The sequence below is a fragment of the Heptranchias perlo genome, chromosome 15 (genome assembly GCF_035084215.1).
Source record: "Heptranchias perlo isolate sHepPer1 chromosome 15, sHepPer1.hap1, whole genome shotgun sequence".
NCBI classification, from domain to species: domain Eukaryota; kingdom Metazoa; phylum Chordata; class Chondrichthyes; order Hexanchiformes; family Hexanchidae; genus Heptranchias; species Heptranchias perlo.
Genome location: NC_090339.1, coordinates 24587844 through 24602459, shown reverse-complemented (window position 1 = coordinate 24602459; position 14616 = coordinate 24587844). Strand labels below are relative to the sequence as shown.

Here is a 14616-nt window from a genome sequence, read left to right as displayed (position 1 = left end):
CAGTTTCCTTGTTGCCTGCGTTCCATACAGTTTGCTTTTATTACAATGAGGAAGAACTGCTTGGACAGTTGCACTCCATTTATATTGTGATGGCATCAAAAACGAACAGTGTATTTTTGCTAGGTATTTCAATGCAAGTTATGTTGTCATGTTGAGAATTTAGCAAACAAAATCATTTAAAGTTGGGTGAAGTACCAATGGGCCAGCAGCACCCACAGAACCATAGCACAGCACGAGTTTCCAATGTGAGGAAAGGAAGGGTAACGGGAAACAAATCTGAGGTGGAAATTAGAGAAGGAAACAAGAGGGCAAGAATGAATATTATAACACCACAAATCTATTAAATTACGCAGAATATTGAACGAGTCATTGAGCAAACTTTCAGTGACACTGAACCCAAGAGAATATCTAGCACAGGAAGGCGGAACCCTATGAGGATAATAGAGGCCTGAGGATGAGAGAATTGTGAAAAGCAATGATGAAGAGATTAGTGGGTTAAATTAACAGCCATGGCAATTCATGGCTATGTAAGACAACATACACCCAGACTTATTATTAATGGTTAAATGTGCTTCAATATTGAATATATCTTAGTTGTTGCTGACTGAGATCTGTTAAAGAGGCATTGTGACCAGTGTTTGTTTATATCACTAAATGGTCAGCTGCTCTATCAAGCCTGCCTCACACAGTCATGGTGCCTTTAATATCATGATTCCCACCATGTCATCTCCTAGGAGAGGCAAAAAAAAGATTAAAAATTTAAAAACCCAAGGCCAATTTAGGGAGAAAAAATCTGTGAAAATCCTCTCCGATTTCCTATGGTGATCAAAATTAGTCCGTGAGACCACATTGACTCGATTTATATTACTTAGTATCTCACGTCAGATTACAACCCAGCCAGGAACTGGTTCAGCTACCCTGAAGATAACTTGTTCCATAGATCTATGATCCTCTGGAAATAGAAGAACCCCCTGACATCTAACGTACTTCTACCCTTGTGTGACTTATACACATGGGGCCCGATTTTACCAGGGGTGCGGGTTCTCGGCGGGTGGGCCAGCGGGCGCGTTCAAAACGCGCCCGGTGAAATTAGTGGGTTTCCCGCGCGATCGTAGCAGGCAACCCACTAATTGGATCCACTTACCTGCTCCTCCGGGTTCCCCGCTGCTGATCTGCGCGTCGGGCGGGCTGCGCATGCGCAGTAAGATCTGTCAGCTGGAGGCACTCTATTTAAAGGGGCAGTCCTCCACTGACAGATGCTGCCACAAACAGCAAAAATTACAGCATGGAGCAGCCCAGGGGGAAGGCTGCTCCCAGTTTAATGATGCCTCACCTCAGGTATCATTAGATGGGGTGAGGAGGAGGGGGAGGACAGAGATAGTCCACCCGGCGGGAGGGAGGAAGCGGCCTGCCTCTGCCACCAAGAAGGCCTGGCTCGAGGTGGCAGAGGAGGTCACCTACACCACCAACATATCGCCCACCTGCATACAGTGCAGGAGGCACTCCAATGACCTCAGTAGGTCAGCCACAGTAAGAACACGTAGTCTTTCCCCTACACTCCGTCTGCCACAACACTGCCCCCACCCCACATCTCCTTCGGCACTGCCAACCTGTCACATCACCCGTCATACCCACTCAAACCCCATCCTTATCTTACCTGCGCCTACTCACCTCGCGAATACTCACCCCGCCATTATCACTCAACCCAATCCTCATACAATCTCATGGCTCTATCCCTTACTCACCCTCTCGTGCATCTCTCTCACGGCCAGCCTCACTCAACCTGCCACCACCTGTGCTGCAGCCACAGGGCATGCATCACATATGTGCAGTAGGCAGCGTAAGGCAAACGTGTCGTGAGCATGAAGGGGATGCACAAGGGGTTTGAGGGTTTGTCATGGGTGTTACCTATATTGAATATCCGAACAACTCACAGCACACATTATATTGGCACCACTACTGCCATGTCTTCGCGAATCCTGTCTGTTTTGTGCAATAATGCCCGCTCATGGGTATCACTATGCGGACCCACTACTGATACCACCCATTGTCACTGCAAAGTGGGTGTGGGTGTATTTGCAGTGCTCTTCTGCGCAGACGACTGAGAGACATTGGCGATGTCCCCGGTTGCACCCTGGAAGGTTGCGAAGGAGAAGTTCGTGAGGGCAGTGGTGACTGTGACAGCGACAGGTAGGAGGATGGTGCATCGGCCAGCCGGGAGCAGCTCGGCATGAAAGAGGCTGCAGATGTCCACGGCTACATGGCGAGTGACTCTGAGCCTCCGTGTGCACTGCTGCTCAGAGAGGTCCAGGAGGCTGAGCCTCGGTCTGTGGAACCTGTGGCGAGGGTAGTGCCCTCTGCGACGCATCTCTCTCTGCGGTAGCCCTCCCTCCTGCTGTACAGGTGGATGTGTCACAGCACTCTGTTGTGGAGCTCCACGTGTCAGAGTTGGACGGCATGGATGGCGAGGCTGGTGAGGCTGGTGATGCTGTTCGCCCTCCGAGGAGGTCATGACTGCAGCTACGGCGGCCCCCATCCGCACAATGTACATCTGAGGGGGTCCGCAAGGTAGGTACATGTCTCCGGACCCTGGGGTAAGTGTGCAGGTTGGTGACTTTGACCATCAGGAGGAGGGTGGTGGAGGCCAAACTTTGTCCCAAGTGACAGAGCGGCCTCCTGCAATGGCTGAGGGTCTTCCCCCCCCACCCCCCCTGTCAAATGGACCTTTGCAGCTGCCACAGGCTGACAGCTGCAACACGTCCATTCGACCTGGGAGTGTTTCCCCCGGTGTGTGAAACAGTCCCATGTTTATCCAAAATCACACACAGTCCCTTAATCAGGTCAGTTAATGACCTGAACAAGCAAAGTAAATACTCTCAAGTGGCATCCCGCTGGCTTTAATTGCCTGCGGGATTCCCGCCAGCGGGGACTGCGCGCGCACGCCGGCGCGTCAGCGTGGAACCCGGAAGTGGGCGGGATCGAGGCGCGATCCGGTCCCGCTCCTACATTTCGGGATTTTCGAGGCCCCCCCGCCGAGAACGCACCCGAGAGCGGGTGCTAAAATCGGCCCCATGGCCTCTGGTTCTCCCTAACCTATCTAATTGAAATAATCTATTTATAGGAACACAATCTAATCCCTTCATTATTTTAAACACCTCAATCAAAGTTCCCAACCCCACTGGAGGCTATGCTTCTCTAAAGTAAATAGACCCAGCTTTATAAGCCTATCAGGGTAACTGAGGTGTTTTAAACCGGGTATTGTTCTTACAGCCCTGCTCTGAATCTTTTCCAAAGTCTCTGTATCACTCACTATGTGAGAGGAGCACAGTATACGTAGGCAATGACTGTGTGTAGTGGAAAAGTGGATGGAAAAGTAGATTGCAACATTTTCCTTTCATCTCTGGAATCTGAGTTTGAATACAGTCCAGTTGGATGGGAGGAAAGTCTCCTCTTTTCCTGGTTGTAAAGGAACTACATGAAATGGGTTTAGGCAATTCTATTTAGTGTAAGCCCACAGCACAGAACAGGCCTCAGTTTGATAATTCCTCTCATTAAGACCAATTGATAAAGTGTAAAACGGAAATGTCACAATAATGAGGCAGAGAGTACTCTAATGATATTGGGGTTAAGGCACTTTGTTGGGACAATGTAGAAAGCATTTCACCCAATGTCTAACCCCTGCTATAATTGACCTGATGTGGCGATGCCGGTGATGGACTGGGGTTGACAATTGTAAACAATTTTACAACACCAAGTTATAGTCCAGCAATTTTATTTTAAATTCACAAGCTTTCGGAGGCTTCCTCCTTCCTCCTTCCTCAGGCTTCCTCCTTCCTCATTTACCTGAGGAAGGAGGAAGCCTCCGAAAGCTTGTGAATTTAAAATAAAATTGCTGGACTATAACTTGGTGTTGTAAAATTGTTTACAATAATTGACCTGGGTGTTCTTGCAAAAAAAAAAGTTTTACTCTGCATTCAATCCTGGCTGTATCTGACTTGGGGAGTGCTCGACCCTAAAACAGACAAATTGGAAAAAGTGTTCCAATCCCCAAGATCTTCACAAAGACAAAAAAAATCACCAAAAAAGATGACTATTTTGTGTCATTATTGCCCTTTTTCCCATCAGAGTCTCCTTACTATATTGGTCCAAATGGTGGATTTTCCAGGACTGACCTCATGGTAGATCGGTTTAACGTGACGATATTTGACCTGGGCGGTGGAGAGAAAATCCGAAGTACTTGGAAGAATTATTATCCTGAAGCGCATGGTATTATTTTCGTTGTTGACTCTACGGATGTGAAGCGGATGGGGGAAGCTGGAAATGTTCTGTCAGAAGTATTAAAGCATCAAAAGATGTCTGGGAAGCCTGTCCTTGTGTAAGTCCTGAAAACTATAGGATAGTGGATTTGATAATAAATATGATTGGACAATTAAAGTTCTGCAAAGCTTTCCTCATTTTGTTTATATGTGGCTTAACTACGGGGATAGGGCGGGGGAGTGGGACTAGCTGGATTGCTCTTGCATAGAGCAGACTTGAAGGACCGAATGGCCTCCTTCTGTGCTGTAACCATTCTATGATTCTATGATTCTAACTAAGTAAATGGTATCAACATGCAACAACCACTGTATCATTTGTGTGTGATACCATTAAAGTTTAAATGAAGGAGAGTTCTTCTGACCTGTCTCCTCCAAATACTTGATAAACATTTTTTCATTGTGACAATGCTCTTTAAAGAGAAACTCATGCTCGACTTCATGTTCAAATTCAAGACTATCCATACAACTGTCCCTGACTGTACCCCTTGTTTACCCTCTTGACTACTAATCCCTGTTCCTTCTCCCTGATTATGGCGTCATCCAACCCATACACTCCAGTTTCTCTTCCATCTCTCCATCGGCTTGTACCACATTTATGTTGTCCACAAGGCCCACCACCTGCTCCCTTGACTCTCCTTCCACCTGAGCTCCTGACCTTAAAACTCCTCTCCTAAATCCCCTGCTTCTCCTCAGCTCCATCCTCACTGATATGATCAACCTTCTCTGTTCTGTAGCAGTGATCTTACCTCTTTCAAAACTGCTATTATCCGCCCCTACCGTCAAAAAAAACCCTGGACCTCTCTACCTACCACTGTATCTCAAATTATTCCTTTCTTACCGAAGTTCTGGAACGTGTTGCCTTACAACAATGCTCTCACTTTTCCCAAAACTTCCTATTCAAGACCATTGAATTCAGCTCCTGCCTTGTCTGCAGCACTGAGAATACACTGACCAAAGGCCACCAATGGTATTCTGTGCAACTGTGATTGTAGTTTGCTGTTTCTCCTTTTATTCCTTGCCTTCAATACCATGGACCATTCCATTCTTCTCTAATGTCTCTCCTCTGCTTCCGTGGTATAACCTGATTCTGTTAATACTTGTTGTATCAATAACACTACATCACCTCCAATGGTTTCTCTGCACAATCACCTCCATAGGGCTCCAACCTTGCTCCCTCCCTCTTCCTCATTTACATGCGAAGTCTTGATAACATTATTAAGATGACACTCAGCTCTACCTCCCTGCCTCCTTCATTACTCCCAAGGCCATTACTGTGCTTCTTAGCTGCTTTTCTGACAGTAAACCTGGATTAGCCAATCTTTCCTCTAACTTAATCGCAGCAAAGCTATTCTGTTTGGTTCCTGCCAACATACATGCCTCAATTCTATCAACCTTCCCAGCTACCATCTCAGACTAGTGTGGCACCTTAACATCCTGCTCAACTCCAAGCTCAGCTTCCTCCAGCATATCTTTTCTGTTACCAAGACTGCTTTCTTCCAACACCATATGGGTCTGCCTCACTGTTGCTGAAACCCCATTTCATGCCTTTATCATCTCTAATGTATTCCTAGCGGCCCCTCCTGCTTCCACCCGGCACAAATTGCAGCTCATTCAAAACCTCACAGTCTGAGTCCTCGTTGGCACCAGGTCCTGTGCCCTCCATCTTTCCGACTTCTCCAAGCTCCATTGGCTTCCTATGCCCCAGTACATTGACTTCAGGTTCTTTGTCCTCACTTTCAGACTACTCTATTGCCTTGTCCCACCCCGCCGATCTCTTTCATCCATACAACTCCACATGCACCCTTCACATCTCTGATATTGGGTTACTCTTTTTCCTCTGTTCCCTATGCTCCAACATTGGTGCCTGCTCTTTCAGTCACTACACCTGATCCTCTGGAACTCATCTCCCAAATCCTTCCATCTTGCCAACTCCCTCCCTCCCTTCAAAAACTTACTAAAAATCCTTCTTTTTGACCATGCTTTATCCCTCCTCTCACTAAAATTTTCAATTCTTCCTCTCTTTTTCCATAAGCTCAGCATTGTAAAGTGCCTTAAGATACCTCTCTATATGTGAGAAACACCATAGAAACATAAGTTATTCTAATTGCTGAAATATAGTGCAAAGAAACATAGAAACATGGAAAATAGGAGCAGGAGTAGGCCATTCAGCCCTTCGAGCCTGCTCCGCCATTCAGTATGATCATGGCTGATCCTCTATCTCAATACCATATTCCCACTCTCCCCATACCCCTTGATGCCTTTTGTGTCTAGAAATCTATCTAGCTCCTTCTTAAATATATTCAGTGACTTGGCCTCCACAGCCATCTGTGGTAGAGAATTCCATAGGTTCACCACCCTCTGAGTGAAGAAATTTCTCCTCATCTCAGTCCTAAATGTCCTACCCCGTATTCTGAGATTGTGACCCCTCGTTCTGGACCCTCCAGCCAGGGGAAACATCCTCCTTGCATCCAGTCTGTCTTGCCCTGTCAGAATTTTATATGTTTCAATGAGATCCCCTCTCATTCTTCTAAACTTGAGTGAATACAGGCCGAGTCGACCCAATCTCTCCTTATACGACAGTCCTGCCATCTCCAGGAATCAGTCTGGTGAACCTTCGCTGCACTCCCTCTATGCAAGTATATCCTTTCTTAGGTAAGGAAACCAAAACTGCACACAATACTCCAGGTATGGTCTCACCAAGGCCCTGCAGTAAGACATCCTTGCTCCTGTACTCAAATCCTCATGCAATGAAGGCCAACATACCATTTGCCTTCCTAACTGCTTGCTGCACCTGCATATTTGCTTTCAGTGACTGGTGTACAAGGACACCCAGGTCCCTTTGTACATCAACATTCCCCAATCTATCACCATTTAAATAATAATCTGCCTTTCTGTTTTTCCTTCCAAAGTGGATAACTTCACATTTATCCACATTATACTGCATCTGCCATGTATTTGCCCACTCACTCAACTTGTCTAAATTGCCTTGATCGCCTCTTTGCATCCTCTTCAAAACTCACAATCCCACCTAGTATAAAGAATGGTAATAATTTATTTGAAGTTATGTCCCTGGTAACTAGAGTTTCCTTTCCAATTTTGGTGTAAGAGTGGGTGCTGCACTGAGTTTAGGATTAAGGCAGATTGAGGTATACTTTCAACTGGTCACTAATTTTAGAGGAAAAGCAAATATGAGAATAAAGAAAGTACATTGCTTTATACCCATGTCTACCTTTTGCTAAGATTAGCAAACAAGAGGTCAATATTCCCATTATTAGGGCAGTGTAGAGGGAGTTTTACTTTGCACCTAACTTATGCTTTACCTGACTTGGAAGTGGTTGCTGGACAGAGAGGAAGGAGCTTTATTATTGAATTCATGCGCTACTTACTCATTAAGTGTTTAAGCAGTGAAGAAGGAGCTTTGCCCTATGTCCAACCTATGCTATAATAGAAGGGACAGAATAGTGGATGCTTTCCTCTATGTTTAACCCATAGTTTACCTGATGTGGCTGTGCTTGATCCTAATGCTGATGTTAAAAATAGAAAAATATTCTATTTCCCACTGAAATCCCTCAATCTTGCTAAATACATAAATATGAATTATTTAGGTTCCTGCATGTGATTCACTTCTTGGAAACCCAGTTCATATTCATGTGTCAAAGACGTTCCATGAGAATGGAAATAATCTGCGGCAATCGGCCTGGTACAGGACCTTTTCCCCAGCAGCTTTGCAATCTGGACCAACAATCTGTCATCTAATTGGAAAGTCAACTATCATTCAATAGTTGGAGTTAGAACTAGGGGTAGCTCTGACAACTCATCCACTGCCAAACACAACGTGCCCTACTGCCAATTATCCTCTTGATACTGTGAATGTGCAGCTTCTTGTATGCGTGTACTAGAGCTGGCACTGTAATAGGAGTCATACCATACAAGATTAGAATGAACAAGCAGACTTTAATTTGTATGTACCAGCATAGTTCAGTACAAGGTTTATTTCCCACATGTAAAGTAACAGATACTGTCAATCTATTGAAATACTGCTTCCTTAAACCTTCACATATCCATATGTTTTTCTCATACTGAGTGCTTCTTCCTTTACTTTTTATTTAGACTTGCGAACAAGCAGGATAAAGCTGAGGCACTACCAGAGTCCGACATCATTGAGCAGATGTCCCTGGGGAAACTGGCCAATGAAAATAAGTCCATCTGCCGCATCGTAAGTTTCCTTAAGTTTCTGTATTGCTGAGATGCTACACACTTTATTATCACCGTGCAATTTTTAGTAATGTCTTCTCAAAAATATTAGGATAGACTTTCCTTTGGATCCCCCCCATTGGGTGTCCCTCAGGCACAGCATGCCTGAGGTGCACTGCACCTGTCAGAGAAGGGGAGCCCTCAAATTTCCTGCCCTGAGCCATTTGCATGGCCTGGGCACATTCCTTATGCAGGACTGTCCCTTGGCTGGGCCTAGTGCTGGAAAGTGGGTCAGGAAACAGGAGTGCAGCTGCTGGCCTGAGAGGCCATCAGCATTGGTACCTTCTGGCTACCCCAAGACCCCTGTGCAGCATTCAGTCTGCAGGGGTTCCGGTACCAGCCTTACTGCCTGGTTTCTTCAGGCACTCCTCTATTGCCCTACTGCCTCAGTACCATCATAACTCTAGGCCTGCACCTACTTCTAGTGTGGGTCCGCTGACATAATTTTAGGGAGTCTTAGGAAATCCCAGAGCTGCGCAATTGGGGCAGAGATCTGATGTAATGGGTCTCCGACACTTTTTCCTAAGCATTCCCCGGGTTAAATGGATAGGAAAATACGCACCTCCTTCTTCCTAAAAATTATTTCCTTGCCTTTTATTGGTACCACCCACTCTCCTCCACATGCCATGCACCATTCCTCAGGACGCCCTGTGTACACTAGGGATGCATAGGCTTCGCTGGACGTTGACTTGTGGGCCACTGCTTGGGTCCTCCCCATGCCAGCACAGTTGAGAGCAAGATTTCTCTATGTGGGGAATCACAAGCTCAAGCACATCAATGTGCTGAGCTACCTTGCTGCTGGAGCTGTTTCTAAGCACGGTCCTTTTCATATGACAATAATGTAATGTTAGGAGGCACGGTCTCCATAGTCAAACACTCTTATCTCTCTGTGAGGTACAGTCAGGAGGAAAAATATGGACAATAATCGATGAATCAGCAATTTAATGGGTTGGAACTTGCTGAATAAATAATAGCATGTTAACGACACATGTTGTTATTAATGTGAAAATCGGCCAACAAGTTCAGCGGATTAAGAGATACACCATAAGTTGCAAATCTCTGGAACTTGCTGGGTGATTTATGCCACTCCGCCATTTGCTTTGCACAAACAGCATCTCGCCTTTAGCCTCCCTGTTATTTTTAAGAACTTGCTGGATTTGCACATTAATTGCCCATTAAACTCACCACAGAAAGTTAAGTCTAGTAATTAATAGTGTTAGTACCTTTTTAACGACATGATAATTGTTAATGACTGCCAATCAACCTCTCTGGCCTAGAAAGTGAACAATTTAAACTCATTCCTTTAGGTGCTGAATTGTTGTTGGAGATTTTAAAAATGTCAAATTTTAATTTTTTTCTTTCTTTTCCTTTCTGTCTCTCTTTTTCTCTCTCTCTTAATCCAATCTTTCTTCCCTCTCTTTGTTTCTCTTTCTGTACCTGATTTGACTCCAATTCACCCTCCTTCTCAGTCCTTCCTCTGTTTATTTCTCAATCCTTAAATCTCATTGATTAAGGAGATACACTGTTGGTCCCACCATTCACTAAGGTCCCAGGTGGCCCCTTGACCTCACCGTGCTGTTATCAGCTCGCACTTCCAGCAAGTTAGGGCCCAAAAAAATTTTGAGCTGAAGGGTGCAGGAAAAAGTCTAATTAACAGGGCACGCCGTGAGATGCTCCATTCCAGCAAGTTTCGGCCCAATATTCAGCCCGATTGGCACCCCCTTCACCACCGGTGCACCGTGGCTGCAGTGTGTACCATCCACAGGATGCACTGAAGCAACTCGCCAAGGCTTCTTCAACAGCACCTCCCAAACCCACAACCTTTACCACCTAGAAGGACAAGGGCAGCGGGCACATGGGAACAACACCACTTGCACGTTCCCCTCCAAGTCACACATCATCCTGACTTGGAAATATATCGCCGTTCCTTCATCGTCGCTGGGTCAAAATCCTGGAACTCCCTTCCTAACAGCACTGTGGGAGAACCTTCACCACACGAACTGCAGCGGTTCAAGAAGGCGACTCACCACCACCTTCTCAAGGGCAATTAGGGATGGGCAATAAATGCTGGCCATGCCAGTGACACCCACATCCCATGAATGAATTAAAAAAAATTGCAGTGTCCATTTCAATAATGCTGTGACTGAGCAGCACGCTTACTGTAGCTTATTAATGCTCTGCTGACTGAACAGAATACAATTTGTACAGGGGTATTATATCCGTATAAAATACAGTGCATTAATTAGTAATATATGCAAGCATGCTTTAACAACACACTACAGGGGTAATTATCACTTAGGTGGCCGGCAGATAGTGCAATCACGTCGCCCGCCTGATGTCCTAGGCGGAAGGTCTGAGCTAATTTGAGGGCAAGGCCTTGTGTTGACAACCAACAGAGCTGCAAGTGCCATTCCAGTGTTCACAGGCAGCTTTGTCAGTCAGGGCAAGCGGGAAATCGGCAGTTCCTTCATGAACCGGAGCAAGAAGTAATGGGTTAAATAGGCGGCAGTCAATCGCTGGGGGTGGGATGCCAACAAGCTGGCAGCTGGCAGCATAATTTTTGTGGGGTCTCACAATAGTGGAATCAGCAAATTAGCATTCAACACAATGTCCACATATAGTGAAACCCCCCCCCACCCCCCGTAGAATGGAAGCCCTGAAGAAGATTGGGGTGGTCGGGCCGGGAGCAGGAACAGGTCTGTAGGTGCTACATTGTTGATTTTTGGGGCTCTTCTGCCCTGTTTCCACCAAGCAGAGGGCCTCAAAATCATTCCCTATCTTACCCATTTATTATACTAGTATACCTGCGACATTGCTCACTGACAAAAGTTTTATAAAATTGCAATTGAATACACCTCAGCAGCTGATGTTTGTGAGTACTTCATGGGCCTTGTCCCTCAGACAGTTTAGACATGATCCTACATTTCCAACATTTGTTTTATTTTAAGACCTCATTGACCTCAGTAATAGATATTTGAGTCTCCTTCAATTTTAATTCTTTGCTCCCCAAAATAGATAGCTGCTAAGATCGTAGGGAGCGAATGTCTGTAGAGTTCTCCCGATCGACTGCCATAACTTGAGTGGAATAGCTGCAGAAACCCCGGAAAATGGTGTATATGGTGTGTATGCCATTTTTCTGGGGTTTCCACAGCTAGGGTGCCAACCCTCCAGGATTGCCCTGGAGTCTCCAGGAATTAAAGATTAATCTCTTAGACAAACCTGGAGAAAAATCATAGGGTCAATAAAAAATTGTGGTTTTGAAAGACAAATGTTCTTGAACATTTTTGTTTACTAGGTATAAAAATACTGGACATGGGGAGAAAAGGCCAATCGGGTAATAAAGAGTCTATTCGCTTTCCAATTGGCTTGGGAACGCCGTGCACCATGAGGATGAACCAGTTGGGCAACAAATGGCAGGAGTGTGGGGGTGGGTGGTTGGAGGCAGGAGGTCATGTGATGACACATCCAGGACTATGTCCAACCAGAGTTGGCAACCCTATCCACAGCTCTTCCTTCAAATTTACGGCGGACAATCGGGAGAACCCCTGGAAGGCCAGGGCTGAGGGAGGGGACTCCAAATGCTGGAAGTTCCTCTGTACCCAGCTGTCAGATGGACTTGGTGCATTCTCAGCAAATATACCTCCCCCTTCCCCCACCTCACATGACTGGCACCACAATTTGCAGCTTTTGGGAGCAGGTGCGTGCCCTAGATGCACCCCTAGTTACACGCATACTTTGGCAAGGGTCAGCTCCGGAGGTCCCGAGGAGGGATGGGGGGCGCATTCCAGCACTTACACCAGAATGCCCACCTCCCACTCTCCTAATATTCAACCCCAGGATGTTTATATTTACAGCCGTATTACGTCCAATAACACACTGCAGGCTGTTATATATAGGACTGCAACTGTTATGTAGTACACAGTGTGTTATTTAACACAGGACTGTTAAGTATCTGTAACCCACAATGTGTTAACATACAGGAGCTTTATAGCTATATACACACAAGGGGCAATTTTCCTGTGATATGCACCTGGGTTTATTCCCCAGCACAAATCACAGGAAAAAGGGATGGGAACTCCTTTATGTTGCTTCGGAATTTCAGTGGCTTCCCTTGAGCAGGAGCGGGAGGGATTGGAATGCCTGGAGCTGCAATAAGGCTGCCACCGATCCTGCCTTATTTTCCTTTTCTGTTACCAAAGGAGCATTGATATAGAGGGGCAGCCAAAGAAACGGGCCTTAGGCCCTGCACCCATTATCAGAGATTTGGAGACAGGCAAGCAGCAAACATATAGGATTCAAAGAAAGTCCCCCTTTTCTTACAGAGACATTGAGCCACACTTGCTGCTGTTTTTGGTGGCCATTTCTGCTGCTACAGTGGACTTTCCTTCCCTATTTCCAGGCGTTAGGCCATGCCAAGGGGTTGGCCTGTAGTGGGGGCACATCAGGACCATATGAATGACCTAAACCTACCAATCCAGGTGGGTTCAGATCTAGTCAGGCACAGTGACCAGAGAACATTTAGCCTTACAGCATGTTATCATATGACTTGGGCTAGATTGTTGTAATTAGTAATGCATTGTGTGCTGTTTTATATTTTTACACTCCCCCAAAAATGTTTCATAGCATCTCATCAGAGAACCTCGTCATAGTATCCACACTGATTTAGTTCCCATTTAAGATTACAAAATGCATCCAACTCTTATTGTCTGTATTGCCTAAGATGTAGAATGAACTGAATACATGTTCAGGAACCATGTGTTATTGTTTTTCATTTATCAGGTTAGTCAATGTATCTATCATCTTATTTCCTCTATACATATTAGAAAACTGGGAATTCAAGTAACAAAACCACTAATGAAAAAGAACCTCAAGGTTACAGTGAACTTCATAAGTTATTCTTAAATAAGGATCTCTTCCAATGTCGATATAATAAATCTTTAATTTTAAAATGACACTCCAGCTAGCCCGATGTTAGCAATGTACAAATCCAATCACCAAGGCAGAAAAATAAATCCTCAGAGAATACATGAAATGAATTATTTACAGTGTACATACCTACGTTTGCACTGACATGATTTGTTGGCTATACGACTTCTGGGACAACTCATGATTTGCTTGCCTTCTTTCCCTGTAACCCTTGTGTATCCAGCTGCTCACCAGGATTGGATTTGGTTCACATTCTTCTCATTACAGGCACATGCCAGAGGAAGCAAAACTAGTATCCTTGATAAGACTGCAGCTGAGTTTCAAACATACAGGATGTTCTGGTGGCATCTGTGTTTGAAGGCACTAGGCCGTGAACGGGACATCTCATGTGTTTTTCATCTGTTGTGTCATCTGGGAGAAAGATGTTCAGGGAGACCAAGAAGAGGAATGCCACCCCAGGCCATTCTTGTTCAGCGAGGCATTGGCAGAGTACCAGGAAAAAGCTATCCACCCCAACAGTGAATGATGCATGGGGCCGAGGAACTGTAAGGCATAATTTAAAACAAATTATAAAGACAAAGGATAGGAAGTAATTTTTGCATACAAAAGATACAACTTAACATACAGGAAGCTCCTTTCAATTATGGGTATGGCCTGTTTATAGAGTAGAACATGCAACAGCTTGGTGTTTGATGGTGAGCTCTCCCCCAACCCCAAAATACTGTGCCAAACCATAATTATATGAATTCTCAGTGGATGTACTTTTTTTTTAAGGAACCGTGCTCAGTTACTTTGGACTACGCTGAAAAGAAACTAGACAAGACCATTCTGAAGGGGCTGCGGTGGCTCCTGCAAGCTATCGCCAAGGACTACACCGATCTGTGCACACGAGTGCTCCATGATACCTTAGCACGAAAGAGCAAAGAACAGGAAAGACCAGAAGGAGCACAGCCAATACGTAGGATACAAGGAGAAAGGTAAAAATATTTGTGTCAACCTTGGCTCACTTGGTAGCTCTCTCACCTCTGAGTCAGAAGGTTGTGGGTTTAATCCCCACTCCAGGGACTTGAGCATATAATCTAGGCTGGCACTTTAGTGCAGTATTGAGTGAGTGCTGTAC

The 14616-nt window shown here is 45.3% G+C and overlaps 1 protein-coding gene across 1 annotated transcript in view; it reads left to right on the top strand.

Moving 5' to 3' along the window:
* LOC137332699 (ADP-ribosylation factor-like protein 13B) overlaps positions 1-14616 on the top strand; it is a 30217-nt gene that overhangs the window by 3011 nt on the left and 12590 nt on the right. Inside the window, exons 3-5 of the mRNA XM_067996641.1 lie at positions 4126-4375; positions 8427-8532; positions 14271-14473. Of these exons, the coding sequence (XP_067852742.1) occupies positions 4126-4375; positions 8427-8532; positions 14271-14473 (559 nt within the window). The remainder of the gene's footprint in view (positions 1-4125; positions 4376-8426; positions 8533-14270; positions 14474-14616) is intronic.